Raw genomic sequence first — 27,528 nt, forward strand, 5'->3', positions numbered from 1 at the left:
TGTCATGCCTGACATTTATTTTAAAACAGCACTCAAGGAAGAAAATAAGGAATTGTTGTATAACTGTTTAAAAAAAAGAAATGCAGACCTCTTAATTCTTACTACTGTAAAATAAATGTTATTAGTCAACGAGAAATCTTTCTCAACGAGAAAGTCTTTTTTCTGTGTCTATCTCTTACACAGCGGCTCTCAGGTTCCTAATCGGCTATTGACAGATCATAGAAATCAAAGCAAAGAAAATCCTGTAAACAGACACCGTCCACATAGAAGAAGAGAGAGACCGAACATAGTGAGAGAGGGAGAGAGAGAGAGAGAGAGAGAGAGAGAGAGAGAGAGAGAGAGAGAGAGAGAGAGAGAGAGAGAGAGAGAGGGAGAGAGAGAGAGAGGATAGAGAGAGAGATAGAGAGAAGGGGGGGAGAGAGAGAGAGAGAGAGAGAGAGAGAGAGGATAGAGAGAGAGATAGAGAGAAGGGGGGGAGAGAGGAGAGAGAGAGGAGAGAGAGGAGAGAAGAGAGAGAGAGAGAGAGAGAGAGAGAGAGAGAGGAGAGAGAGAGAGAGAGGAGAGAGAGAGAGAGAGAGAGAGAGAGAGAGAGAGAGAGAGAGAGAGAGAGAGAGAGAGAGAGAGAGAGAGAGAGAGAGAATGAGAGAAGAGAGAGAGAGAGAGAGAGAGAGAGAGAGAGAGAGAGAGAGAGAGAGAGAGAGAGAGAGAGAGAGAGAGAGAGTGAAGAAAATAGAAAAAAGAGGGAGAAAGGGTGAGGGACATTTGCAGGTGAACTCTCTTTGAGAACCCACTGCTCTTCCTCTCTTCCCCTCCAGAGAAGTTATTTGGTTTCACACCAATAGTCCTTCACTCCGCATCAGAACCACACACAGCCCAGAAGAAGAAACACACACACACCCCCAGAATCAACATGTTGATGCAGCGATTGCTATATCTGCAGGAGGATGTCTGAAAGTTGATGGGAGGGTGGATTGCAGAAGGGTAGGGTGGTGGTGGAGGCACGGCAGTTCCTTGGCATTCGGGAGGCTCTCTCAGGAAAGGCTACTGGTGCAGAGTGAACAGCACCATTCATTCAGTCCGGACCACTGTCTGTTCTCGGATAGAATTACGCGCGCATCATTGTTATAGTAGAAGTATTGCATGTTTACTGTAATTTTCTGCATTTCATTGAAAATATGAATATCATGGGAGGTATTTTGAAAAATTCTTCCTTCACCCAGAATGGATGATTTAGTTACTGTAAATATAACATATTATGTCACATATCCATAGTGTTTTACGTAATGTCTGCAATGCCTCCACCAAATCAAGCAGAGGAGCAGGGAAACATTTACTGTAACAGGTCAATAACGCTATAGTTCCTATATGATTCTGAACCACGACCTCCACCTTTAATAATTAGTCAGTCAGTTAGTCACTCAATCAGATAGATAAGGAGGGATAAAGAGAGAGAGAGAGAGAGAGAGAGAGAGAGAGAGAGAGAGAGAGAGAGAGAGAGAGAGAGAGAAGGGGGGGAGAGAGAGAGAGAAGGGGGGGAGATAGATAGATAGATAGATAGATAGATAGATAGATAGATAGATAGATAGATAGATAGATAGATAGATAGATAGATAGATAGATAGATAGATAGATAGATAGATAGATAGATAGATAGATAGATAGATAGATAGATAGATAGATAGATAGATAGATAGATAGATAGATAGATAGATAGATAGATAGATAGATAGATAGATAGATAGATGGATAGATGGATGGGTAGACAGACAGACAGACTGAAGCTTTCTTTTATCCTGATTTGGCCCAAGAACATTCTATGTAAACGAGAGCACAAACAAAAAGAATAGCAATGTAGCCCTTAGGTCTATGTGATAATACATTTTGTATAGTACACGCATGGCGGTTCATTGTTGCGTGGTCCATAACTCGGGACTGACACACATTGTTACAGGGCCATACCAGGGCCAGCGTTCACATTCCCGTTCTCATTCTTTGCAGGCTGGCTCACGCTAAACGTTCTTCGCAGAATCTGTACAATAAAGCCATTTTATCAGAAAAGTCAAATGTGATCGGTAATGATTCCGATGGTTGATCGCTCGGGCTGGTTTAGTCCTTTTAAGCCACATTAGACCGAGCAAACACAAGCTCGGGACCCCACTCCTCTTCTCTCTCCACGAAGGAGAGAGAGCCAATGGCCAAAGGTCATCTCTGACAATTTTGAATTCCCTAATCATTTATTAAAGGCAGGCAATCAAATTGCATATCAATAATGTAGGAGGGCTCAGTACAATGTTGATACAAAACACCCTTTCAGCAGGGACCATTCATGCAGACCTGTGGACATATGGTGTTGCTGCGTTGGGTCCCATGCAGCCCGGCTTTGGCACATTGCTGCTTGACTCCTGTCTGGATCACTGAGCTTCCTAATGCCAGTTGACTCAAGCTCTTTCTAAATCATTTCCCCCCCATGAATCTCTCTTCATAAATATATGCAGGATGCACAGAGTTGTGAAAAGGGACTTAACAACACAAACACACACACACACATACACACACGCAAAAACATATGACGACATGATATAAGGAACGTTTCCAAATGTTTTACATCCTTGCTGATATTTGTTATGCTAACGCTATGAGTTTCACCGGTACCGTTTGAGTATCTGCAGGGTCACACACACACACACACATACAAACACCCACACACACACACACACACGAGAGCCCTCCAGACATGCTAATTGATTGGACAATTAGACAGTGTGTTGGCGACGAGCCAATCATGCATGTAGGACAAATTAAGTGACCAATGGTTGATTTCCATCTGGGTCAGTATCTTTTATTCAGGAGGCACGCGTGCACAGTTACATGCCATCTCGCCCCAGGCCCCTGCTGAGAGCCACTCTGCCACGCAGACACACAGTTCGCCATTTTGTTCCATTTTGAAATGATCTTCATGCTTTAAGTGAGCTTGGGGCCACGCGCTCCTCTCTCTGTTCTCCATCCCAGTGTGTATTTCCTTGGCTTGGGAATGTGTGTTTGAATCTTTACACTATGTGTGTGTGTGTGTGTGTGTGTTGGTTTATGTGTGTGTGTCTTTATACTGCATGCATGTGTCAGTGTGTGTGTCTGTGTCTGTGTGTACATGTACACTCTGTCCATATCAATGTTTCTGTTGTGCATAGCTGTCTATATATGTGGTGTCTACCCGTACCCATATATGTATACGTTTGTGTCGTGTCCAACATTGTATTTTTATGTTACTGTTTGTGTCTATGGGTGTGTGCATGTCTCTGAATTGTACGGTGGTGCGTGGGGGCTTTGCATGGTGCAGAGGAACCCGGACTGGAGCCAGACACACATGCCCACTCGGTAGGCCTTACATACCAGTGAAGATCCCTGCTGCTACCCACCACACAACCTCCAGCCAGTGTCCCAGTCTGGGCCCCCATCATATCATTGATCCTCCTCATACCACTCCCATCACTGCTCACTGTACATACAGTGTATGTGTGTGTGTGTGTGTGTGTGTGTGTGTGTGTGTGTGTGTGTGTGTGTGTGCGTGCGTGCGTCCGAATGAGAACATCAGGGAGGGAGGTATGACCTGGTGTGATATATAGTGAACAGGGAAGGCTAGCTCACTCTTAGGGTCATTCACTTGAACTGTCCATGACCTTGTGCCTCTGGGCTGTGCAGCGACGCGTCTTTGACCGTTTGCTGTCAGCTTGACGCGTCTGTTGCGGTTGGTTCATCCTGGGAATTACAACAAGAAAGGTGTGGCAGGATGGATGGCGCCAAGGAAAAACACAACCGACCCGGTGTGGGGAGGAAGAAAAAGAACAGTTGCGCGTGCAAGTGCAAAGAAATGCCCCCCTTGTATGCAAACGAGCAATCAGACCGGATAAGGATGCCACTGCACCAAAGATTCTTGCAATGGCTGGGAGAGAGAGATAAAAAAAAAAAGGTTGATTCTCAGATGTTCCCTTCATAGTCATTCAGCAGCAGCAGCAAAGCAGGCAGGCAGTGAGGGAGACATAGAGAGGGAAAGGGGTAGGGAGCGGAGGGTGTTGGTAGAAGGAGAGAGAGAGAGGAGTCCATGAATAAGGTTGCTATAGTAACCATCCGGTGGGTCTGACTCTCTGGCGTACATTTCAGCATATTGAGTCTGCCTCTCTCTACCCCTCTCGCTATCTCTACCTCTCTCTTGCTCTCTCTCTCTCTTTTTTACTTTCATTCTTTTCATCTGCTCTGACTTTTCTTTCTTTTCTCTTGGTATTTTACATAGTTTATCTCATCTTTCTCCCATCCTCTCTTGTGCTCTCCCTTCCTTTCTTTCTTCCCCTCTCTCTCTCTCTCTCTCTGTATGCTCCTTTTCGCTGTCTCCCTTTCTCTCCCTGTCTCTCTTGCGTCTCCTCACATTCTCCCTGCGAGTGCCGACCCGTTCCTTGGAAAACAAAGGGAGTGTTTGATGTTGGTTCATTTAGAGATCTCCATCTCGGCTGTCCGTCTCAAACTTCAATTGACTAACCCTCTGCTCCCACCATGAAAACAGACGGAGCTCCACTCCGATCCTGCTGGTGTTAAACTAAACATGAGGCCCGGCGCTCTGGACCCAAACACATTAAGCCTCATCGGTGTTGGACTATGTAGGAATAGCGGGAGATACATTTGAGATGAGCCAGAGAGCATTTTCCAACTGGGATCTTGCTTGAAAGAATGACGTATTGAGCAAGCGTCGGACACCTATCACGTGCCAACAGACTCAGGCTCAACAATGTGTTTGTTGATTTATTAATTTTAGTTTTGGTCAGAGGCTCTTTTTGAGAGAAGCGTAGAGAAGATGATCCAGGGAGCCAGGACGATATTATTTATGCCAGAACATCGTTTCAATGTCCCTCCTCCCAGAGGTCCTTGCTGTCATCATCTTCCTGCTCCCTTAAGTCCTTCCTGTCATCATGTCCTTGCTCCCAGAAGTCCTTCCTGTCCTAATATCCTGGCTCCCGGACATCTTTCCTGTCATTTTCCAGAAGAGACTTCCATAGCAAGGGAATACCTGATCCCACTGCCTGCCTCATATACACACACACACACACACACACACACACACACACACACACACACACACACACACACACACACACACACACACACGCGCGCGCGCGCGCGCGCACACACACACACACACACACACACACACACACACACACACACACACACACACACACACGCTTACGCATACACACTCACACACAAAATAACATCCAAGCCCATCTACAAACATGCACGAGTCTCAAACAGGTACAAGGCATGAACCAATGACGTCATATATTTACCATAAACGTGCAGGAAAATGTGAATTGTTTGTCAATGCTTGCATGCCGTGTCCATGCTAGGTCCTGCTTCATACAATCCTCATTGATTCAAGCAGAGTGACCACGGTTACAGGGGGCATTTCCTCTGCACTAGCCCAGAGGGAAGACCAAGGTCAAACTGAGATGCCCAGCGCACAGGCTTGCCTAGGGGACAGGAATGTGGACATTTGGAAATATAAATATGAAACAAACGTATATATTATTTGATTATCAGTGCTCAACTTATATCTCCTTCTCTCCTCCCCCTCCCCCTCTCTCCCTCGCTCTCTCGTTCATTCTTAGTATCTCTTTCTCTCTTTCTATCAAAATGTGTGTGTGGTGTCAGTGTGTGTGTGTGCGTCTGTGTGTTTGTGTCTGTGTGTGTTGATGTGAGTCTACGGCTTACCTGGAGAGCACGTAGAGTGCAGTTTTCTTGCTCGCATGCTTTCGCACTACGAATGCTATTGCTAATTCCTTTGCTGCTTTTTCCCCTTTCTTCTCTTTCGCTCACTTTCTTTCGCTCACTTTCTTTCTCTCTCTCTCTGTCCCTCTCTGTCTCTCTGTTTCTCTGTCTCTCTCTCTCCTCTCTCTCTCTCTCTCTCTCTCTCTCTCTCTCTCTCTCTCTCTCTCTCTCTCTCTCTCTCTGTCTCTCTGCCCCTCTCTCTCTCTCTCTCTCTCTCTCTCTCTCTCTCTCTCTCTCTCTCTCCTCTCTCTCTGTCTCTCTGCCTCTCTCACTCGGCCCATGTGTCTCTTCTCCCCTCCCTTGCGCCATCTTTTAAGTCTTTCCCAACGTGTCTCTCTCTTCCCCTGCCCGTGCACCTGTCAGGGATTATGCAACGGAACAGCTATCCAATCCACTCTCTGCTGGCGCCGCCGTCAAAGCGCCACACATGTCCTCCACCTTCTGCAGTCAATAGCACAGAAATCATGCACATTATTTATCCATGCAATGCAAGACTTCATGGCTATAACATTTGTGTTAATTCAAGAATGACTTTGAGCACCTTGAAATAGGAACGGTGCTGTGTTTTCGTTTTTGGTTTGGTTTAGGTCTCTACGCAGGCAGTGTGATTTCAGCATAATGTGCTGTGTCACTGCAATGAGTCCAACACATCAAAAACCAACTACTACTAAATATAGACTTAGAGGTGGGCTCATCTTGAAAATGGTAAGCTATACATACAGTGGGAATATTAATATGTCAATATTTAGAAGAAAAACATATTCTCTCTCTCTCTCTCTGATACACGATCGAGCGGTGAGGCAGATTGCAGCCATGACAGCAGAGGGGGACAGGCAGATGGGCACATGAAGAGCTGACTAGCACAAATGTTTTGAGCCCAGCGTTGTCGAAGCCCATGTCATTGTATTTGCGGAGAATTCACAGACGTGCAATACATTGTAATGGCCTCTGGGCTCAGGCAGTGGCCACGGAGTGGGCTCTGGGCTCAGGCAGTGGCCACGGAGTGGGCTCTGGGCTCAGGCAGTGGCCACGGAGCGGGCTCTGGGTGAGCTACGTAAACACCACATTATGTGACCAGACTGGGCTTCTGGTTGCTGCTTAAGGACCTTTGTTTAATGGGTGCAGGAATCATCTATTTCTCTCATTAACTACATAACACGGTGATCACACACTTCTTGGAACATTTTAATCAGACAAAATCGATACAATGTATTAATTAAGCCTAATACTTTTATCCGAACTGAGAATACATTTCCTTAAAGGGGTAATATTATGCTTTTTCGGTTTTTCCCTTTTTTGTGTTTGCGATATAGCTTTTGTATCCATGTATAGGCCTTCTAAAACTACAAAGTTCAAAGTCCACAACAATGGAGTTGCTCTCTCCACAGAAAACCCCTCTCCTGACACTGCCTCAAACAGCTTGTTTGCGGACAACATTTACTACTATGATTTCAGTATGTCAAGAAATCATGCAATCACAGAAGAATCATCTTGCCGCTAGTTTGGCCCCCAAACAAAGCTAGTTAGAGCGGTGGCCTGTAGAGTTCAGTTCTGGAAGAAAATACTTTTTTGTCGCCAGTGGAAGGCAATCCTTTTTGTATGGACTTCCAAAGGAGGATGAAATGATGAATCAAGGGCTAAAATAAATTTTGAGTGTTCCTTTCATGCTAAGGAGGGCTGTTACCTGAACGGTACAGTTCACTTTTGGAACTTCGCAACCTGTAGATTCAGGATCACAACCTGTGTATGCTAGCTCACGTTATTGTGTTCAAATTTTTTTTTTTCAGCTATAGTAATCGGCTAACTTCCTACCTACCGTTATAGCGTTTAAATGGTTTTGCTAATCAGCTAAAAAAGTGTGGAAATATGATGGTTATTCGATCACAATATGTTGAACATCGTTCAGGTTTACAGTTGGATTTATGATTGTAAGCTGTAATGTTACGCCTGCCATACAGATATCCACCATTATTGACTATGCTCTGAGACACTGTTCTCCTTTAATTTCTTGCCTTTTACTTAGCTCTGTAGATTGGAGGCTGTTGTTCCCGAGTTCCAGTCAGGGCTGTATGTAATACAAGGATATTGTGTAGGCGTGTGAACAGGTGTTTACATGCGTATATGGGATCAAGCCGTCTGGGTGTTTTCCCCAAGTCAAAGAGAGGTGAATGCACTGCAAAGCCAATAACAACAGCCCACTTTTACTCTGTATTTTCCTTTATTAAACATAAAAGAAAACATATTTTAAACAATGATGGGCACACTTCAGAAACATACAAGGAAGGTCCATTCAGAACAGTAGTTTCTTAAAAAACCAAGGTTACTATCTGACTTCAATATTTTATAGATTATGTGGTCAACGTGATGAGGCTCACTTTTGATGAGGTGTTTGAGGAACCAGTGCCATTTCTAAAGAGTTTAAGATGATCGCCATACTCAAGGACCTGCCATTCCAGTATGACAGACCCTCAAAGGAGGTTGTAGCTGCACACCATGTCTCCAGCTTCAGTAAAGGGGTGTTAGGAAACCACAAGGGGTCGTTGACGTTCTGCAAGGTGTAGGCTCTGGTCCTGGATGTGGATGGTGTACCATGCATGATGTAGGGGGGACTGGAATCTTGTTAATTATTCTTACAACATAAAAGTGAATATAAGTATGATTTACTACAAATACTGGTTTAGCTCAGGAGGTAGAGCAGTTGCCTTGTAACCTCACCAAAGGGTGCTAGTTCAATCCCCAGCTCCTCCTAGCTGAGTGTTGATGTGTCCCTGAGCTAGACACTTAACCCTAACTGATCCTGACGAGCTGGTTGTCGCCTTGCATGGTTGACTCTGCCGTCGGTGTGTCAATGTGTGTATTAACTGATTTGGATAAAAGCGTCTGCTAAATGCCCTAAATGTAAATGTAATAATAAATCAAGTAATAGTTCAGGAGGCAACATCAGTACATAGGAATGATATTGATCCAGGAAGGACAGGATGTGTTTCACTTTCAGGTTTTCAAATTAAATGATGTTACAATAGAAAGATAACATTAAACACTGCTTACGCAAAGTATAATATACAGTGAAAAGGGTGCCACAGAACCCAACGTGAAGGTGAGGCTGTACTAATGTAGTAATTGATCCTACTGACTGTTATGTATCCTTGTATTCCTTTGCAGCACAATTGCAGCTAAATAAGATATATTTAAATATACACTTCGGTCAGTCAATGAACACATGGTTGTTATCGTGATGTGGAGGAATAACAGATAAAACGTAACATCAACAATAAAAGATACCTAAATAACCTCCTAGAGACTTACCACTGTGAAATGTCCTGCTCCCATCTTTATGATTCGGTATCAGACTCGGGCTCGAAAATAGTATGGCTGAACCAGGTGCTTGATTCAAGCCATGTTTACAGCTGCTCGGGACTCAGGTGCGTGAGATGGTTGAAACACGGGCTAAACGTTTGAACAAACGCAACAGAGTGGGCCAGCTTTGGGAGGGGGGACTTTAAGAGCCAGGAGCTCAAACCGAGTGTTTCTGAAAGGGCTGAAGTGAGAATAGTAAGGTATTTTACACATAAAAGACTATAAGTCTATTCAATTTGTACCCATCAAAGGAAATTATTAACAACGAGAATTGCATAGAATGACCCCATTTCATAATGCCATTTATGAGGGGGTGGGGTTTGGGTATCTTGGAAGGATGCCTACAGGCTGCAGACTTTAGGGTTTAAACCAGAAACCTTTCACTAATTCTACAACACCTCAACCAGTAGGCTTACTGCATTTTTTAAACATTCCTGATCTGTATATGACCTAAACAGAATCACAGAAGCACCCAAGCGACCCCAGTTCTTCTCACGTTCCTCTTACTGTCTACCTCGCCAGTATAAGTTTGGGAACAATTATTAAACAAAAAGTTCTCTTTCCCAAAACGTAAGTTAGCAGATTTTTTGAAAGCTGCAATTAGAATGCAGAGGCGCACATAGAGCACATCCACAGCAATGCGTTATTATTCCAGAGTCTAAGCAATTCAACAGGGAAGCTAAATAATAAATTGTGTGTAACAACAGCAACAAATAGAGACTCGAGATCAGCTCGTGTGTGAGAGGTCGAGGATCCGGTCCATGCGCAGAGCGAATAGGGTGTCTTGAACAGAAGAGGGCATAAGTAGAGAAAACCCCGTTAAAGAGAGGAAAGGTGTTGCTGCGGCAGTGAGAGGTGTGTCGGGAAGCAGGGGGGAATTCTGCACAGAACCCGCCCCCATCACAGCACCGATCCAGCTACTAGGTGCATATGTTACCATGGCAGCCAGCCCAGGCAGCCCCTTTCATGTCTGTCAAGATCTTGGGGGGAGGGGGGCGGGGGGTAGAGAGAGGTGAAGAGCGAGAGAGAGAGACAGAGACAGAGGAAGACATAGAGAGAGAGGAGGAGGAGACGAGATAGTGGGAACACTGGAGAGCTTACCAATGCGTCTGTTGTTCACGTCTGCAGTTAAGAGCTCAGACGTGGCACGTGCGCATTAATGAGCGTGTGTGTGTGCGCACGCGTGTCCTGCTCTGGGAGCGTGCGCCGGGGAGCCTGCCGCGGCCGTGGCTTAGCATGCCATACACTGACAGAGACTCATCACAGAACATGAATCATTTAGTCACCACAGCAGAGCTGCAAATGTCACATCTCATCAGCATTACTGCCTCCCTCGACGTTGGGTCAACAAGCAAACAAAAAAGCGTTAAACAAAAGCAGTAAGACTTGGAGAGGAGCCGAGATTGTTCCTGCTCTGAGCTGTGTTCACCGCGTGTATCAAACGAGGGCTGCAGTGATGTGTTCAGTTGACTGGGCCAAGACTTTTTTTGCGCGCGGCGACGTGCTCGGGGCTGGGAGGTGGGGGGCCGTCTCTGAGCCTACTGGGAGCCCGGTGCATCAGGCGCCTTGGAGGGTCAATTGTGGTGATTTGAGAGTTTTTACAGTCTGAGCAGGAATCTGTGTCCGGGTTTTACTGCTGGTCCTGTGTTCCTCTGAGGTTTGATGGATGGCAGGAATAAGAAACTCACGTCTCCTTTGCAGGGAGAATGGTGAATAGGACGTCTAAATATATACTTGATGGTTTAAATTTGACATGAATGAAAACTGGATACGTTCTCTATGTTTGTGTTTCCTACGGTTTTCTTTCACGTCATAAAACAAAATGCCAGTCTTTAAACAACCTCTGTACACAATACAACAGTAAAGAGTGATTATTACACCTTCAGAATCTTTATTACAAGATATTAGGCCACTGTACAAAACAGTGTGAATTGTACAGTACAACGCTGAATTAAGACTGTTTCTTGAGGTTTGTCATTCAAAGCTGTATAGGAGGTGTTCCAAGAACACACAAGTAAGAGATTTTTTCTTCAGAAGTTCTGCCATGCATGCATGATTTCATATTTGCCATGCATGAGTTGGTATTTCAGTGTTTTAAGAAAAAGAGTCCTACAAAATGGCAACCAAACAAACAACTAAATAGTGATGTTAGAAGCACAGAAAAAAATAAGAATAATCCATTTTGTCCGGTAAAGTATATCCCTTCATGAGATTTGGCACACGTTAATGCACAATGCAATATAAATAGTTTATCAATAAATACGGTGTGTGTACAGTCAAGGTACAGTATCAACCAATCCAGGGGAAGTCCTGGGAGCTTACAAACGCTAGGGAGGTACACGGTATATAAATGACTCTTAGCTGCAAAGCATGGTAACAAAAACGGAACGGAAACAAAATACACCCAGGCAACATCGAGAATAACAAAAGAAAGTCATAAAAAAACGTAAACCTGCACTTTCATTCCGTCGTCTCAACATACAAAAAACAGTCCCTCGGGCCTCGGTCCCTGGAAAAAAGAGATATCTTCAAAAGGTTCAATAAATAGAGTCTTCTATACAGACAGAGAACAACAAAATGTTATAGCGCTTCTTCACGTTTTTTGTGCAAGAAAATATGGGCTACCCTTTCCATATTTACAGACTCTCAAGCTAACTCACTTTGCTCTCAGTCCGACTGAAGAGCGTCATGGATGATTGATAATAGAGGAAGTGAGCGTGTGCTTTCTGTTTGTTTGTGTGTGTTGGTTTTTACATGACATTTACAGATTCATCCTGTCCCTGATTTCTGCGTTTTTCGACAGCGTCGCTTTGGCCCAAAGAACCCCTCACTCTATTGTCTGCTGCCAATGAATGGATGAACGGCGAAACCCCTCAGATCAAAAGTGACATGTGTATTTGTTACTGTGTGTGTGTGTGTGTGTGTGTGTGTGTGTGTGTGTGTGTGTGTGTGTGTGTGTGTGTGTGTGTGTGTGTGTGAATGGGGAGGAATAGTAGGAGGAAGAGGAAGAGGTGTACCCAGGCAGAGGGCAGGGAAAAGGGGAGAGGAAGGAAGGAAGGAAGGCGAGAGGGGGGGGGGGGTTCTTGCCTACTCGCGGGCCCAGTGTCCAGCACACGTCCCATGGCTGGACACGTCTGGGTGGCGGGGGGGTTGGAGAGAGGGGGGAAGGGGGAGGGTGGGGGAAGAGGAGTGTGGGAGTGCCGCTTGCTGCCACATGAGAGAAAGTGCTTATATACAGTGTCTTTGGATTAAAACTGGCTAACATCGCCATTTCTCTTTTTTAAAAAACGTTTCAAGAGTGTCCGTTTGGATGGATCGATGAGGAGGAAGGGGGGGTGGGGGGAGGGTGGAGTTGGGTTGGAGGAGGTTGAGGGGGGGAGGGGCAGGGTGCCGTTTCTTAAGCCTCCGTGGGGGTCTTCTCTGTTCCGTTTTTCTGGGCCTCTCCGTCATCGTTTTCGTCAACTGTGGATGACAGCAGGAGGAAGAGTTCATCAGCCACTCTCCTCCCTCCCCCCCTCCCCACACACCCCCACACACACCATACGCACGCACATCAGAAAACACATCCACACACACAACACTGCATCATATGAGCAGAAGAAGAATAAACATGCTGATGCACACAGATGTAGTCAGTCTCTGCTTAAGTGTGTGTTAGTGTGTGTATGTGCAAATTGGGTTGTTGCGCATCAAGTGAATGTACATGACGTATCTAACATCTACCTACGACCACTTCCACCACCACAGTGCCCTCGTGGCTCATGTTCTCTTTCTCCTTTGTAATTTAGGCACGTTTCTGTGAGGAGCCGAGTGCTTGTTTATGGAATTGCAGGTCTGTGCACGCGTGTGTAAATGCATCTGTGGAAATTGAGGGGGGTGGGGGGGAGGATACGGGTGCAGTGCAAAGAATATTGGGGGAAAAGCACGTCTGTTGGCTTGACAGAATTATTTAAAAAAATAACGAATCTTGGAACACGTCAATCTCAATCATGGCATCCATTCATTCGGGACATGCCATTGGTCAGGACTCCTGTTGGGCAGCATGCAGTGGGCATTGGACAGCCCGCACGCGCGCAATGCGCATTGAACTTATGTTGCAATGCGTTTACAACAAAAAGCCATTCTACACATAGGGCTGGACGGCATAGCAATACACGTGTGTCCGTCTCTCCACATAACGCGCTGTCTACTCCAGCGGGGTAAAGGCATGCCTGGCCTCGGATCGATAGGTCCTCTACTATGGCCCCTCGGTCGGTTATGTGCGCAATGAAAACATCACCATTAAAAATATGAACATCTCCATCCAATAGTTACCCCGTTTGCTCCTGCCTATCTGTCCGAGTTTCGGAGGGCGTTTATTCTGTGGCCCGTTGAAGAAGTTGTTGGTGTCTTGGAGACGACAGGTGAAGGAAAGGTGTCCCTCTTCGCCTTCGTTTCCATAATGACTCATTTTCTCCTCGTTGAAAGGCAGCACTTCCGACATTTCCAATAGGCGTCTGGGTATCACCGAAGCGCAAAAGGAAAACGAATAGCTCGATGATCAAAATGTGTGGCGTTTGGCGATGACAAAAAACAAAGAAAACACGACACGACACGAGCCGAGGCGACGGAGCCCTGTGTGTTTACCTCGAAGGCGGCACGTGTCCCCGTCGGTCGGTGCGCCACCTAACACAATCAACGATCGAATAAAAAATGTCCTCAGTCTCACCGATTGGAAAGCCTCGGCAACATCATTCAATAATGTCCCGTTGGTTTTTGTGCGTATCGCTATTGAAATGTGGACGCACGGCGGAAGACGATGAGAAGAAAAAAAATGTGCAGTGGAGCGCCTTCTGATCTGGAGCGGCTCGCACGAAATATCGGAGGAAGAAATGCAAATTGAGCAGCGATGCAAAACACGGATCCCTGGGAGACCTGGCCAGGGAGCACGTCACGGACCAACTGGGAGGAGGGTGGGGTGGTGGGGGTTTCTGAGGCGGCCTGGCGTGGCTTCCAGTACGGAGCCGCAATGTACTAACGATCCATTCGCCAGATCTGTGTGTCATCAAGCGAAAGGATTCTCTCCCCCCCCCCCCCTTTTTATTCCCCAGTGAGATCATGACGGATTCGTCCTTCTTTAGACGTTGTGGTGACGCCGCGTGCAGATGACGCTCCATGACAACTCGTCTATGGTGTGTGATCAGAAGAGCGGTGCAAACCCAGAGCGTGAGACCTGACCAAAGGATGGCAGTTTGTTAATAGGCTGCTGTGGTGTGGCTTCAGTGACCTAGGGCATGAACCCTATCCCTGATGATTAGCATATGATTTACCTCATGATTAACATATTCTGTGTATAACACACAGGCACTCTAACAAACACACGCACACTCATACACACAAACCCCCAACACCCACACACACACACACACACACACAGGCAAGCTCACACACACCCGCACACCCACACACACACACACACACACACACACACACACACACACACACACACACACACACACACACACACACACACACACACACACACACACACACACACAAGCGTGCACTCACACACACACAGAGACACAGACAGACAGACATATATGCACTCACAGGCACACACACACACACACACACACACACACACACACACACACACACACACACACACACACACACACACACACACACACACACACACACACACACACACACACACAGAACCACACACATACACACACACACACACCTGCGGAATCAGTAACATGACAGTCTCATCGGCTATTCCCAACACATTTAAGTCTGGATGCTACACTAAGCAAAACATATATTTGACAAAGAAGATGCTTTGACACGTCAAGATTTCATAGCGGACCAAATACCAAATAAAAGAGACCAAAGAGTAAGCTACAAAAGGGTCTACAAATACACTCCAGTGTGAGCTGTGTTGTGTAACATCAGGAACCTTCAGTCAGGAACCACCAAGACGCTCCAGTGTGTGTGTCTGATGTTTGTACAAATTAGTTGACACTGAAATCTTAATTCCAGAAAATATATGCTGCAGCAAAGGGATGAGGCATGGCGTCATTTCTTCCCAGTGCCAGGGCGGCTTCGTCAGATATCATTTCCATCGCTCTGCCATCACATCTAGCCAGCACCACGCAGACACTCTGGCGCTGCCAAGTATCACCGGCGGTGGGATGAGAGGTGAGGAAAGCAGATACGCATCGCCTGAATCCTAGCCAGGCCGCCCATTGCCTCTCTGGAAAAGAATATAGAACTGAAATAATTGACATTAGCAAATACTAATACTACTCCCGTATATTATATGACTGAATGGTGTGGCACCTCCCTCAGAGCCCTTCAGCCATCCCTCATACCAGTGTCCTATCTAGAGAAGATCTATGCTCCTCCGGCCAGCTTGCTGTTTAGCGACATTGCATTGACCAGTAAAATACCTTCTGCAGTTAAGACAAACAATACAGTGTTCTGAACCTCTCCCTCTCCTCGTGTTTCTATACAACATGAGAACCTTCCCCTTTGTGCTCTGATTAATGGAGATCATCGTATGGGTCTTATAACTCTTCCCCTGACCGTGCTTGATCAAACATAAACATAATGACGTCCAGAGGGTGAAAGTGATTATTTTTCAATAGCAGACTAACTATTTACAGAGAAAGAGAACAGCTAGCCTCCACCACTCACTCTAAAAACAAGTTGAAAAAGTAGTATTTATGTGGCCCCTTAATCACGGTTACACTCTCAAAGGGCTTTACAGGCCATATTTTATGACACCCCCTAAGCCTAGTACCCTAAAGGACAAGGACAAACTCCCTTAATAATCAAGGAAGAAACCTTGAGAAGTAAAGCAGAGGGTGGCCAGGCATCCTGCCATGATCACAGCAACACACTAAAACAGAGACAGCAATACAACTCGCAGATAAGATCTCGAACCTCCCCCTTTTGTGAACAAATGTCCATGGCAGTTATTTATGCAGTTCTATCGGTTGAGAGCACCTGTCTTATCCATCCGATGTGTAGTCTCTTACTGACTGGAAGTATGTCGATTTCGGTCGCAACTTTGTTGAGCTTAAACCAACGAAGACAAAGTGAGCCAGGCTAAATGAATACACTGAATGGTCTATTGTTCAAAATCCAATTTTATTTATAGAGGATATTGATAAAAATGGAATACCGCTGTGAATATAGCAATACCAACAGTGACTCATTTGTAAAGGACAGTTTTTAAATATTTGTTGAATACAAAAGTGATAACTTTATAGATATTAAATGTCTTAGAATTGTTGTTGGCATTTACGGTAAGACATGAGATGAGGTTACCTCTATTCAAAAGGTTGAAAGGTACAGCCTCTGAAAAGGGTGGGGGGGGGGGGGGGGGGGGGGCGTGCTGTGATGCTGTTCTATAACAGTGCATTAAAAACCTGTCTGGACAGAACTCTCCCACTCTCGGTGAAACAGGAGTACTTCTCCTGGTACTTAGTCTAGTACTTGTTCCCTGGCACCCAGTCTAGTACTTGTCCAGTACTTCTCTAGTGCAGCGCAGGTAGGAGCCGTAGATGATGCGGTCTATCCAGCGACGGAACTTGGACACCGCCGTATATACTCCGGGGAACTTGGCGTTGCCACAGCCGTTGCCCCAGGACACCAAGCCGTAGACTCGACCCCCGCACACCAGCGGCCCACCGGAGTCTCCCTAAGGAGACCAGACAGAAGCCACACTCTCTTGTTATAACACCGCCACGCCCAGGTTGGAGACCCTCAAGACAGTCGACCAGTGTCGGTCGACTAGAGGCTGGGATCACAGCACAGATTCAGATCGCAAAATCTGTTCCATTATATAGAAAACTGTAAAACAAAGCTTATTGATGAAATTATTTGTTCTGCCTTGCTCTCCTACCCTGATGGCAGCCTACAGTATGCTTGTTGACTCTCAATGCTCTGCATCATCACACCAAGTCAAAGACAATTCATGGAAATACAATGAACTGTTTAATTTGTGTGTTTTCGGGGGAATTGGACCTGAGTTGCTAAAAAAAAAAGCATATCAGAGCAAAGGAAGAAATGTGGGAAAACAACATTGTACACTTTCCGACCACTCGATGTGGGACACACACACACACACACACACACACACACACACACACACACACACGTCATATCAAACTTCCAACACATGAACATTTATTTGAAATCCTTCCTCTAAAATCGGCAGTTCTACAGAATCACGAAGTCTAGAAGGTATGGTGGTGCCGTACCTTGCACGCGTCCTTGCCCCCGCTCCGGAAGCCGGCGCAGATCATGTTGGCCGTGATGTTCCCGCTGAAAGACAGGCTTCCATTGCACCTCGCCGTGGACACAATGGGCACATTGACCGTCCTCAGAGTGGAGGGCGCCTGGCCCCCGACCAGGCTGGTGTAGCCCCACCCAGACACCTGACACAGCTGGCCCTCCATGACGCCGGTGCCCTGTCTGGGGAGGGCAGCAACGGACACGTAGCGGTTCAGCACCACGGGGGCCCGCAGCTACAGGGGACATCCAGAAGGGGACCAAAGATGAGCTTTTACTTGAATGAATCAAAAATGGAATGCAATTTGATTTTCTTCAATTAAGATGAATAATAAGCAGGTTTCATCAGGGTGAGCTGTCATTGGGGGGAAATGACTAAACAATTGTTGGTTGAATTAAAGTTCAACAAAAAAAACTTTTCTCAAAACTTCTTGGTTTGGTTGAAGTCAATCGTTTTTCATTTACACAATTATTACAAATATTTGTACGAGTAATAAGTAAATAAAAGTCACTGATTGACCTCCCGTTATAGAAGAAGAGGAATGAAGAGTGAATGCAGGCTTTGTGCTAAACACCTTGATGAGCATGATGTCGGCGTTGTTGGTGCTCTTGTTGTAGAGGGGGTGTGGGAGGAGCAGACGAGGTTTGGAATACTGTTCGGTGCCTTCAAAGGTCCTCATGGAGTAGTCCCCTGCTACGACCATCATATGCTCTGCCCTGGGGAACCATGGGAGCTGATTCCATTGTTGTGTGTTGTTGTGCCTGTGTGTTGTTGTGCCTGTGTGTTGTTGTGCCTGTGTGTTGTGTGCGTGAGCTTGATAATGATTAACTATGGAGGACTACCCTAAGGCTTTCATTTATCAAAATATGTCATCATAAAATAACCCAAAAATGGTATCCCTGATATTAACCTGATAAACAAAGCTTTATATTATTCACAGATGTGAGTTTCAAAATACACATAAACATTTTTTTAACCCATTGAGACAAAACCATTGATGATCAAAGTGTTTGGTTGTTTTGTTTTGTTCTTTCTCCATAAAAGTCAGTGTTCTAGGATCTTATGTCCGAAATGTTCTCTATTTTCTGATTAAGAGAGAGATCACGCTCCACCCTGCCGTGTGAAAGTGCCAGGATGGCTGGTTGCTTAATACAGCCGCCCTGGTACAATCCAAACGGTTCGCTGTTAGCCGAAATGCCAGACAAGCCTAATTCCCAACAGTAAAAAGATAGAAATAACTGTAAAAAGAAAGAAGGATAAAATGAAAAACTATGTGGATAGCCCAATATAAATCAAAAACATTCTCAAAACAAGAGCTGTTTCAACGTGAAACACGAGTCAAGTACCCTAAGATACAATTCATTAATTAATTCATACAAAAACTAAATGAGCAGTGCAGAGGACATGCTGTACAATATTCAAAGGGTGGAGGGGGGAGACAATAGAACAACTACTCCCCAGCCTGTCAAACATCCGCCCGTGACATGGCAAGACCTTTCCTTACCCGATATTGCAATGTGCTGCTGTCAGCACCCAGTACCTGTGAACCAGAGCCCCGCCACAGAAGTGTTGTCCCTGGGTGCTCTGCAGCGACACTATGTATTTAATGGAGTTGGGTGCTGGGGTATACCCACCCACGATCCGGCCCTGCGCCCGCACCTGGCCTGAGAGCGGGAGACACAAATATCGAAGTGTGCATTTTGTTAAGAGGTTGAAGAAGATGGAGCAAACTGAGAGGAAGGAGGCGGAGATAGCGGAGGAGAAGGGTGAGAAGGAGGAGGAGATTGAGCAGTGGGTCAAGGAGGAAAAGAAGAAGGAGGAGGAAAATAAGGAGGAGAAGGAGGAGGAAAAGGTGGGGGAGGAGGCTACGGAGAAGAAGAAGGGGGAGCTGGAGGATGAGGCTAAGGAGCAGGAGGAGAAGAAAGAGAAGGAGGAAAAGAAGGAGCAGCAGAAAGAGAAAGAAGAGAAGAGAAATAAAGAAGAAGGGCCAAAGCTATGAGAGGCATCATAAAACTATCCCAAAAGGGATTTTCTTTAAAGTCAGCCTCTTTGTGTACTTTAATTGAATCTTTCTAATAGCCAACGGTTTAGTTTCACTCAGAGTTTATTCGACAAAATAAGGTTCAGGACAAAAAAACAACCAAATATCAGCTTTTTGTCCAGAAACATGCAGGAATGATAAAGACGCCATTAGGGCAATTAACCCGGACCCATTTATTTGTAAATGGAAGTGACCAGGGAAGTCCCTATGAGAGACAGGAAATCCAATATGACCTGACCTTCTAGTGTGGCCATCTCACACTGCGCTCTGAGACATTAGAGAGGGCTTAGCCTGCTTGCGTTATGCAACCAGGCAAACCATACAGTACATTGGCCCGAGGCTAAAAGGCATAAAGGAAACAGGGGTGTTTGTTTGCTGGGAATATTCACACACATTCCCTGTATTTCGTTTTTGTTACACTCCAAAGAAGATGGGATATCTTTGACGTCTGGTCCTCCCAAGAAAAGACAAACACTGTGCCACATCTGTAAAGTATATACTCACAGTCAGCGGTGAGGAGACCCAGCAGCCCCCAACACACACGCAGCAGCAGTGGTTTGATAGCAGCCATGGAGGAAGGTTCCAGCAGAGAGAGAGGTAGAGGGGTTCTGTCCTGCACTAGACCCGCGGCTCAACTGGTCCTGGCCAGGTCCTGGTACCACCACCCTCCACCAAACACACTCCCCTGTGGAAAAGGACTAATCGTTAATCTCATCTCCTCCATCCATCCATCCTCACGTTTCCACCAGGGGGGGGGAAAGGGGAAGATTTTCCATTTCATCGTCTTTGGATAGTAGAACAGCGGGCTCTGTTGATATAAAAGTGAGGGGAAGGCAGAGAGACAGATTTGGGGGGGGGGGTTCGGGGCGAGAGAGAAAAAAACAGAAAGAGACAGGAACAAAGTTCACTTTCATGGACTGTCCTGCTTCCCCTTGCGAGCGACTGCCGACTTGTCGAAAGGCCTTGCGTTGTTGCCATGGCAACGCTGGGTGCTGAGCGGGCGCCCGTTCATCTATACTGTATCAGCATCCTAAGTGTCATCAGTGCAGCTTACCCCTGGTGAAATGTTTCAACAGGGCTGCCCACTGTGTGTTTGTGTGCGTGTGTGTGTGTGTGTGTATGTGTGTGTGTGTGTTTGTGTGTGGGTGTGTGTGTGCTTGTGTGTGTGTGTTTGTGTGTGCGTGTGTGTGTTTCTGGCAGTGTTGTCTTGTGTCGGGTGTGTATCAGTGTGTCTTTGGCGCGCACATTCTTTTCTCTGTGAGAATTGCATGTGTTTGAGTTGAATGTCACCATCACTACAGTGAGCGTCTTCTTCGCGTTGATCAACAGCCTCATTTTCACCACCACCCTCTTCAACACCGTCATCTTCACAACCACCATCATCCTCTTCATCAGCTGCATTTGCTTCATCATCAGTGTCATCAGCGTCATCCTCACCATCTTCATCATCGACCTCATTTTCATCCATCCTCACAACCATCCGCATCATCACTGCCCTCCTCCTCATCATCACTACCATCATTATCGACATCTTCATCCCCATAATCTTCACCATGCAACTTCTTCACCATCCTATACATCATCATCATTACCATTATCAACCTTCTGATGAGTCAGCAAGTCCCGCTCCAAATGGGAATAGGGTCACAAGGGACCTCCCTCTTGGCCCACATTTACACAGCGCTGAATCCTTAATGTTTTCCTGGTAGGATGCATGAGATAGCTGCGTGGGCCCCTGTCAGGTATTCCCTGGTGGGCGACTAACCCACTGCTCTTGGAGAAACCCCACCCCATCTCCACTGTTATCCTAATCAGGAAACTGCTCACAAATGGCTCGTTTCTGGTCAGTTCATGCATTACTGCCCCGACGATATTGTTGTAAGACCAGGAAGTAGTTTTCTTTTTCACAGTTCCTTGTGAAAAGAAATTAATGATAAAGATGACGCTTTGAGTGTTGACTCCTATAAATTCTGGAGCAAAGATTCAGATTAATATCCCTATACATTCACATGCATAACACTTTGTTGCATGTTACTGCTATGTTTTGTTTTGGTTTTGAATGTGCTTCCTGCAAATACACAAACACACACACGCATGTGCACACACACACACACACACACACACACACACACACACACACACACACACACACACACACACACACACACACACACACACACACACACACACACACACGCACACACACGCACACAAATGCACAAAACAGACAAGTACAGTGAAATACAGATCCTTTTGTCAGATCACTCTGGCACCTGAGGGCAGAAGAGCCACAGTATCCATTATCCCCTCAGGGCTGGGTTAGCACCTTGGGGACCTGTGGTCGGACCTTATGGGTGGTACTCTGGATTCAGTGGCCTCCACCCCTGTGTACACCAACAATCATGGGAACACCCAACAGAAAGAGAATGTGGCTATTAGAGAGATATTGATCGGATTAAAATTGTAATCTGTGTTTCAATTGACATGAGGTAGACAGTGGATCACCACAATCTGGTTCAGAGGATGTCCGAAGTAATACAAAAACCCATTTTCCCATCCAGGACAGTAAATGAAAGAGCTGGTTGACAGTCTCCATCTCTGCCTCCCTGTCTTTACATCTATATGCGCCCATGCTTGGTTGATATTAACAACAACCAAAGTACTTTTTAGAAAGTCAGTTGATTCTTCACGTTTAGTCTGTATCTTGGGATACACAAGTAAACAATAAAACCAAGTAAATAACCATAGCCAATTGCACTACTTATAGTGCAATCAATGGATTCATTCAATTTAATTCGTTAAAATTATGAATTATGTCAATCTTCATATTGGAACATCTAACAGAATGGTGCTATGGCGCAAAGTAAACTGTTGATCCAAAGCAGACAAGTCTGACAGGCTATTGTCTGTCGTCCCATGGCATCACAGAGCACAATACACCATGTCTGGCAAGCCTATTCTATAATCACTCTGGGATTTCACCTCCCTGAAGATTGACTTTCTTACCACTAACGGACAATAGACTTAATACACCAGCACAATAACCTGAGAAGGAGTCCTAATAAAGGAAAAGACTGTCGCTTTTGTCGTGTACTAGGTCAGTGTCTCACTGATGTTTGTGTTTGTGTGTGTGCCGGTGTGTGTCTGTGTGTGTGTGTTTGTGTGCGTTTTTGTGTGAGTTTGTGTATGTGTGAGTTTGTGCATGTGTGTGTCTGTGTGTGTGTGTGTGTGTGTGTGTGTGTGTGTGTGTGTGTGTGTGTGTGTGTGTGTGTGTGTGTGTGTGAGTGTGTGAGTGTATGTGATGCACACATGTTTTTGTTTACATGTATATCTGTGTGCACGCCGGCATGTGTGGCGTTTGTTGCGTGCGCATCCATATAGACGTGTCACCTGTGTGTGTGTGTGTGTGTTTGTGCGTGTGTGTGTCTATTTGTCTGAGTGAAACCAAAGTATAAGGGACCTAGCATCAGCGTTAACTCTGACACTGAGCTGTGTGGGGTAGACAAAAGCAAGGCTGGGGGGGGGGGACAATGACAGCCAGCATATTGTTACAGTATAAAACAGGCCCAAGGTTCTCAAGTACTCCGTCTACATTGTGTTGGGGAAGGAGAGGGTATAAGGCTGTACTGCGACTGGATGAGGGACTGGAACGGCCAGACATCTGGGGATATTAACTGCGCTTTAACGGCGAAGGTGAGCCCACTGACAGTGGCTGACATCATGCTCATTTACCTTTACTTTATTTACTCTTAATCTATTGTCTTTGTCGTACTCTGATAAGATACCATCTTGGATTGTGTTGTTTGGTGGTGGGGTGGAGTCATGAAGTTCAGTTTAGTTGGGTTTAGGTTCGATTTGTCATGCCAAAACACAGAACCTACTTCCTTGGTGGCCAACAAATATAGATATTCAGCTTGTTTTATAATTGTTGTTATATATATGTTATTGACCTCATTCCTTGGTATTTATGCCTATAATACTGGCCAATTTTTCTTTCTCTCGCTGCTGTTAGGCAAGATGACTGCAGCTCATTCCTGCCACTTCTTACTCCTCTTTGTGATCCTACTCATCAGAACAGGTAAATTGTTGCTGCATTGTTCCGTTCTTTGTCTTTGAAGTGATCCTTTTTCCAATGTCTGTGAGTCTATATGTATCAAATCAAATCGAATTGAGGTGCAGAGATTTCTTACATATATTGATTGGTTTAGCGACCCTCTGTTCTAAGGAGATAAAATTATCGGAGCCGTGGAAGCGCAGAATGGAGATAGAATAATTGGAGGCGTGGAAGTGCAAAATTACACCATACCGTATCAAGCCTCGCTCCAGTACAGAAACAGCCACTTCTGCGGGGCCACCCTCATCAATAGATTGTGGCTGGTGTGTGCCGCCCACTGCTGGAGACCGTGAGTTACTGCACCTCCATACGAAAGCCATTCAAGTGTATAATATGGACAATAGAGATGTCTATTGGTATAGATAAAAGGCATATGTATCCAACTGTATTTTTAAGTCAGAATAAGTGTCATGCAAACCGCAAATTAAAAGTTGTTTAGTGGGGGATTCAATTCATTTCTGCTTTGCACTTGTTAGTTTGATGACATGACATAATAATATATTTCTTGTTGCATAACCATTATAGTTAGGCCTTTGCATAAACGATTTAGCAAAACATTCTTTCAAAAAGAGGTTGAACACCAATTTACCCAGGCCTCTGTCATATCCTCCTAATCATTTATATTGGTTTGTTTACTGTACTATAGTTTCTGTTCATCACTTTGAGAGCACCTTGAGATTATTAAAAAGAGAATAAACCATGACTGAGTGCCTGTGTCACTGCCCTTAACAGTTGTGTTGCTCTTCAAGGGCTCACTTATTTACAGTGGTCCTGAGTGAACACAACCTACACCAGGAGGAAGGTTTTGAGCAAAGGTTCAATGTCTCCAAAGTCATCGTCTACTACCTGTACAACTACAGGACCTTCGACAATGACCTTATGCTGGTCAAGGTAGGCCATGGCTCAAAATTACTGCAAAACAAAATCCTCCCCCCACGTAACCAAACCTGTAGATAATCACTACCATGAAATATTAAAACGATTAACATCTACGGCTTTCGTAAAAGAGTAGCCAGAACGTATAACCATATTTCAGGCACAAGTGACTTTTTATAAAAAGCTTAATTAACTAACTGTAGTGTTTGTTCGGCGCACGTAGCTCGACCGACCCGCTGAACTGAACTCCAGGGTCCAGCCTGTCACCATGCCGACCGAGAGCACGCCGGAGCTGGACCGTACCACCGGGTGCTCGGTCAGCGGCTGGGGGCTGACGAGGGTGTACAACCAGTTCCTGTCTCCCGTGCTGAGGGTCGTGGACGTGGAGTTCATTCCCAATTGCAAGTACTACTACTGGTTCAGGATCACCGACAACATGATCTGCGCGGGCTCGCGCTTTGGCGGCAAAGACTCGTGTCAGGTGAGTTTGGTAGCTTGGTAGGCCCACGCAAGGATTTGGTTTGAAATCCAAATTGTGATCCAATCTAAAATGCTACGACTGATCTAAACATGCATGTTACCTCTTTTCTCTCCTCTCTTTTAGGGCGATTCTGGAGGTCCGCTTATCTGTAACAATAAATTTGAGGGCATTGTGTCCTGGGGCATCAGCTGTGCACACGCTTATTATCCTGGTGTCTACACCAAGGTGCGAAACTACCTCGACTGGATCAACTGGGTCGTTCAGTACGACGCCATTACGCAGGCCTAATATAAACGACTTGAGGAGGGACTTTCCTCTGTTACGGAGTTTCAATGTCTCTACACATGACCCCTGTCAGATATGCCAATATAAAAAGTACAGCATTGAATGTTAGTATTTTCTTTACACAAATGAATGGGTACATGGACATAATTTCTACACGAAATAGGCATGCATAGGTTTTCGGTCCCCAAGCAGAATCATCGAGACATTAAAAGAAGGTTGGAAAATAATATGCCTACGTTCTTTTGATTTGATCATACGTTCCGTTCAGAGAGTTGTACCATCAGTGCAACACTCTCCAACACATACAAACCTTCATAGGGTTTAAGCAACTTTATACATTGTTGAAACGATCTACAGGGGAGAGCCGGGTCGATTGAAACACGGGACGATTGAAACACAGCGATTTCCTCGAAAACCAGGCAAGTCTTTCACGTCAAATTTTGTCACTAAAGGTGCGGCCACACCAGACGCGTATCTCGCGTACTTCGCGTATAAAATCGAATTTTTTTCCATAGCGAACCATTGGTTTACGCGCGTTTCACGCCTATAAGCAACATTTTACGCGCGTATGAGGCGCGTATATTTACGTGCTATACGCGCGTATATCGCGTACATTTCAAGAGTTCAAAAAATTGAACTTTTTACGCTCATACGCATGACGATTAGCCGCGTTGCCCAATCAGCGTTGAGCTTGACCCGACGTCACTGGCAGAGAGCAGTGAGCTTGGACAGAAGCATACGGCCGACATCTTTCTTTATTCTGTGTGGAAATAGTAACATAGTGACGCAATTAAATGCTTTTATGGAAACATTTTTAGCGAGAAACGTGCATTTTACTTTCATAATGTTCGCTCGGTGAATGTGAAGGATGTTTGGTTTGATAGTTATGACGAAGAGGGAACGCTCCGTTCACTTGCATGGACAGAGTCTCTGGTTACTAAGCTACCTCAACGTCTTGGCGGACTATATATCTGCTGATCAACACTACGAATGCTGGAAACACACCAGACACACCATGTGAAGTTATTTAACCCGATTATTGTTATTTATATCCGAGATTATTTAATCGAACCCGATCTAAACTCTATCACCCAAACACGGCGGCGTTTGGGTTTCCTACCTCGGACTCCAGCGCAGCCACGGCCGACAACTTTCTTTATTCTGGGTGGAAATAGTAACATAGTTACGCCATTAAATGCGTTTATGGAAACATTTTTAGCGAGAAATGTGCATTTTACTTTCGTAATGTTCGCTCGGTGAATGTGAAGGATGTTTGGTTTGATAGTTATGACGAAGAGGGAACGCTCCGTTCACTTGCATGGACATGGACTCATCTAGGCGAGTGACGTAGGCGCGTATGGCGCATATGCGACCATTTTTGACACAAAATGGTCAAGCAACATTTTACGCGCGTATCTCGCGTAAAAATTACGCGAGATACGCGTCTGGTGTGGCCGCACGTTTAGTTCAGCAAGCAAGACTGACCAACCCCGGGAAATTTTGTGTAATGACATCATACTGTTCAAATGTTATCCCCGCAAACCAGTTTTCGATGAGGCAAGTACAATCTTCTGTGCTGCAGTTCTTTTGTAATAAACAGTTGTGGCATAATAATATACAATAATGTTCAATGTCAGAATTTTGAATTTAAGAGGCAAAAAAGGTTTAAGTGCCTGTGCCAGTCAGGACGATTGAAACACTTGTTTCAAACGTCCCGCACGTCATCAGTTTGTTTAAAATAAAGAACAGGATGTTCAACTACCCTAAACATGACTTAGGACAGGGAAATAAGTAGGCCTAAATTCAGAGGCAGACAGAGTACATAGCTTCCTTACTTGAGTAAAAGTACAGATACCCCTCGCTAAATTTTACTCAAGTACAAGTAAAAGTACAACAGTCAGATGTGTACTTAAGTAAAAGTACTGAAGTACTTGTTTTTAAAAAGTACTTGAGTATCAAGAGTACATTTTCTAATAATTGCATTACTACTGCCACAGTGCTTACATTTATGTATAGAAACGTCCTACATGGAGTCATGAAAAATGTTAATACCTTGGAGAATGTAAAAGGAATTGAAAGTAAAATCAAGTCATTTTCATCTTTTTACCATGGCAATAGCACAATAGTATACAGTACACTCAAGAACATGTAAACAATTGCTCAGCATACATAAATACGTAATATCAGAAAATAAAATTCAGCTAACAATTGTATGTATGTGTGAGTTTCTCTGTTTTTTCATCAATCAAATCAACAATCGTCTCATCTAAATC

At 45.1% G+C, this 27,528-nt stretch overlaps 3 protein-coding genes across 3 annotated transcripts; 1 reads left to right on the forward strand and 2 right to left on the reverse strand.

Moving 5' to 3' along the window:
• Positions 1 to 11,027: 11,027 nt before the first annotated feature.
• Positions 11,028 to 14,233, reverse strand: camk2n1a (calcium/calmodulin dependent protein kinase II inhibitor 1a). Its single transcript, XM_030375901.1, has 2 exons — positions 13,486 to 14,233; positions 11,028 to 12,633 (listed from the first exon to the last, which is right to left on the reverse strand). Exons 1-2 carry the CDS (start codon positions 13,652 to 13,654, stop codon positions 12,569 to 12,571), a joined length of 234 nt encoding a protein of 77 aa, XP_030231761.1. The 5' UTR covers positions 13,655 to 14,233; the 3' UTR covers positions 11,028 to 12,568.
• Positions 14,234 to 16,552: 2,319 nt separating this feature from the next.
• LOC115556528 (trypsin) lies at positions 16,553 to 22,650 on the reverse strand. Its single transcript, XM_030373628.1, has 5 exons — positions 20,004 to 22,650; positions 18,963 to 19,122; positions 18,033 to 18,174; positions 17,427 to 17,693; positions 16,553 to 16,864 (listed from the first exon to the last, which is right to left on the reverse strand). Exons 1-5 carry the CDS (start codon positions 20,068 to 20,070, stop codon positions 16,679 to 16,681), a joined length of 822 nt encoding a protein of 273 aa, XP_030229488.1. The 5' UTR covers positions 20,071 to 22,650; the 3' UTR covers positions 16,553 to 16,678.
• A 425-nt stretch (positions 22,651 to 23,075) lies between these two features.
• Positions 23,076 to 25,484, forward strand: LOC115557851 (trypsin). Its single transcript, XM_030375982.1, has 6 exons — positions 23,076 to 23,192; positions 23,512 to 23,577; positions 23,725 to 23,902; positions 24,363 to 24,504; positions 24,713 to 24,970; positions 25,094 to 25,484. The coding sequence occupies exons 2-6, from the start codon at positions 23,517 to 23,519 to the stop codon at positions 25,256 to 25,258; spliced, it is 804 nt and encodes a 267-aa protein (XP_030231842.1). The 5' UTR covers positions 23,076 to 23,192; positions 23,512 to 23,516; the 3' UTR covers positions 25,259 to 25,484.
• Positions 25,485 to 27,528: the final 2,044 nt, after the last annotated feature.

This window comes from Gadus morhua, chromosome 13 (assembly GCF_902167405.1).
Source record: "Gadus morhua chromosome 13, gadMor3.0, whole genome shotgun sequence".
NCBI classification, from domain to species: domain Eukaryota; kingdom Metazoa; phylum Chordata; class Actinopteri; order Gadiformes; family Gadidae; genus Gadus; species Gadus morhua.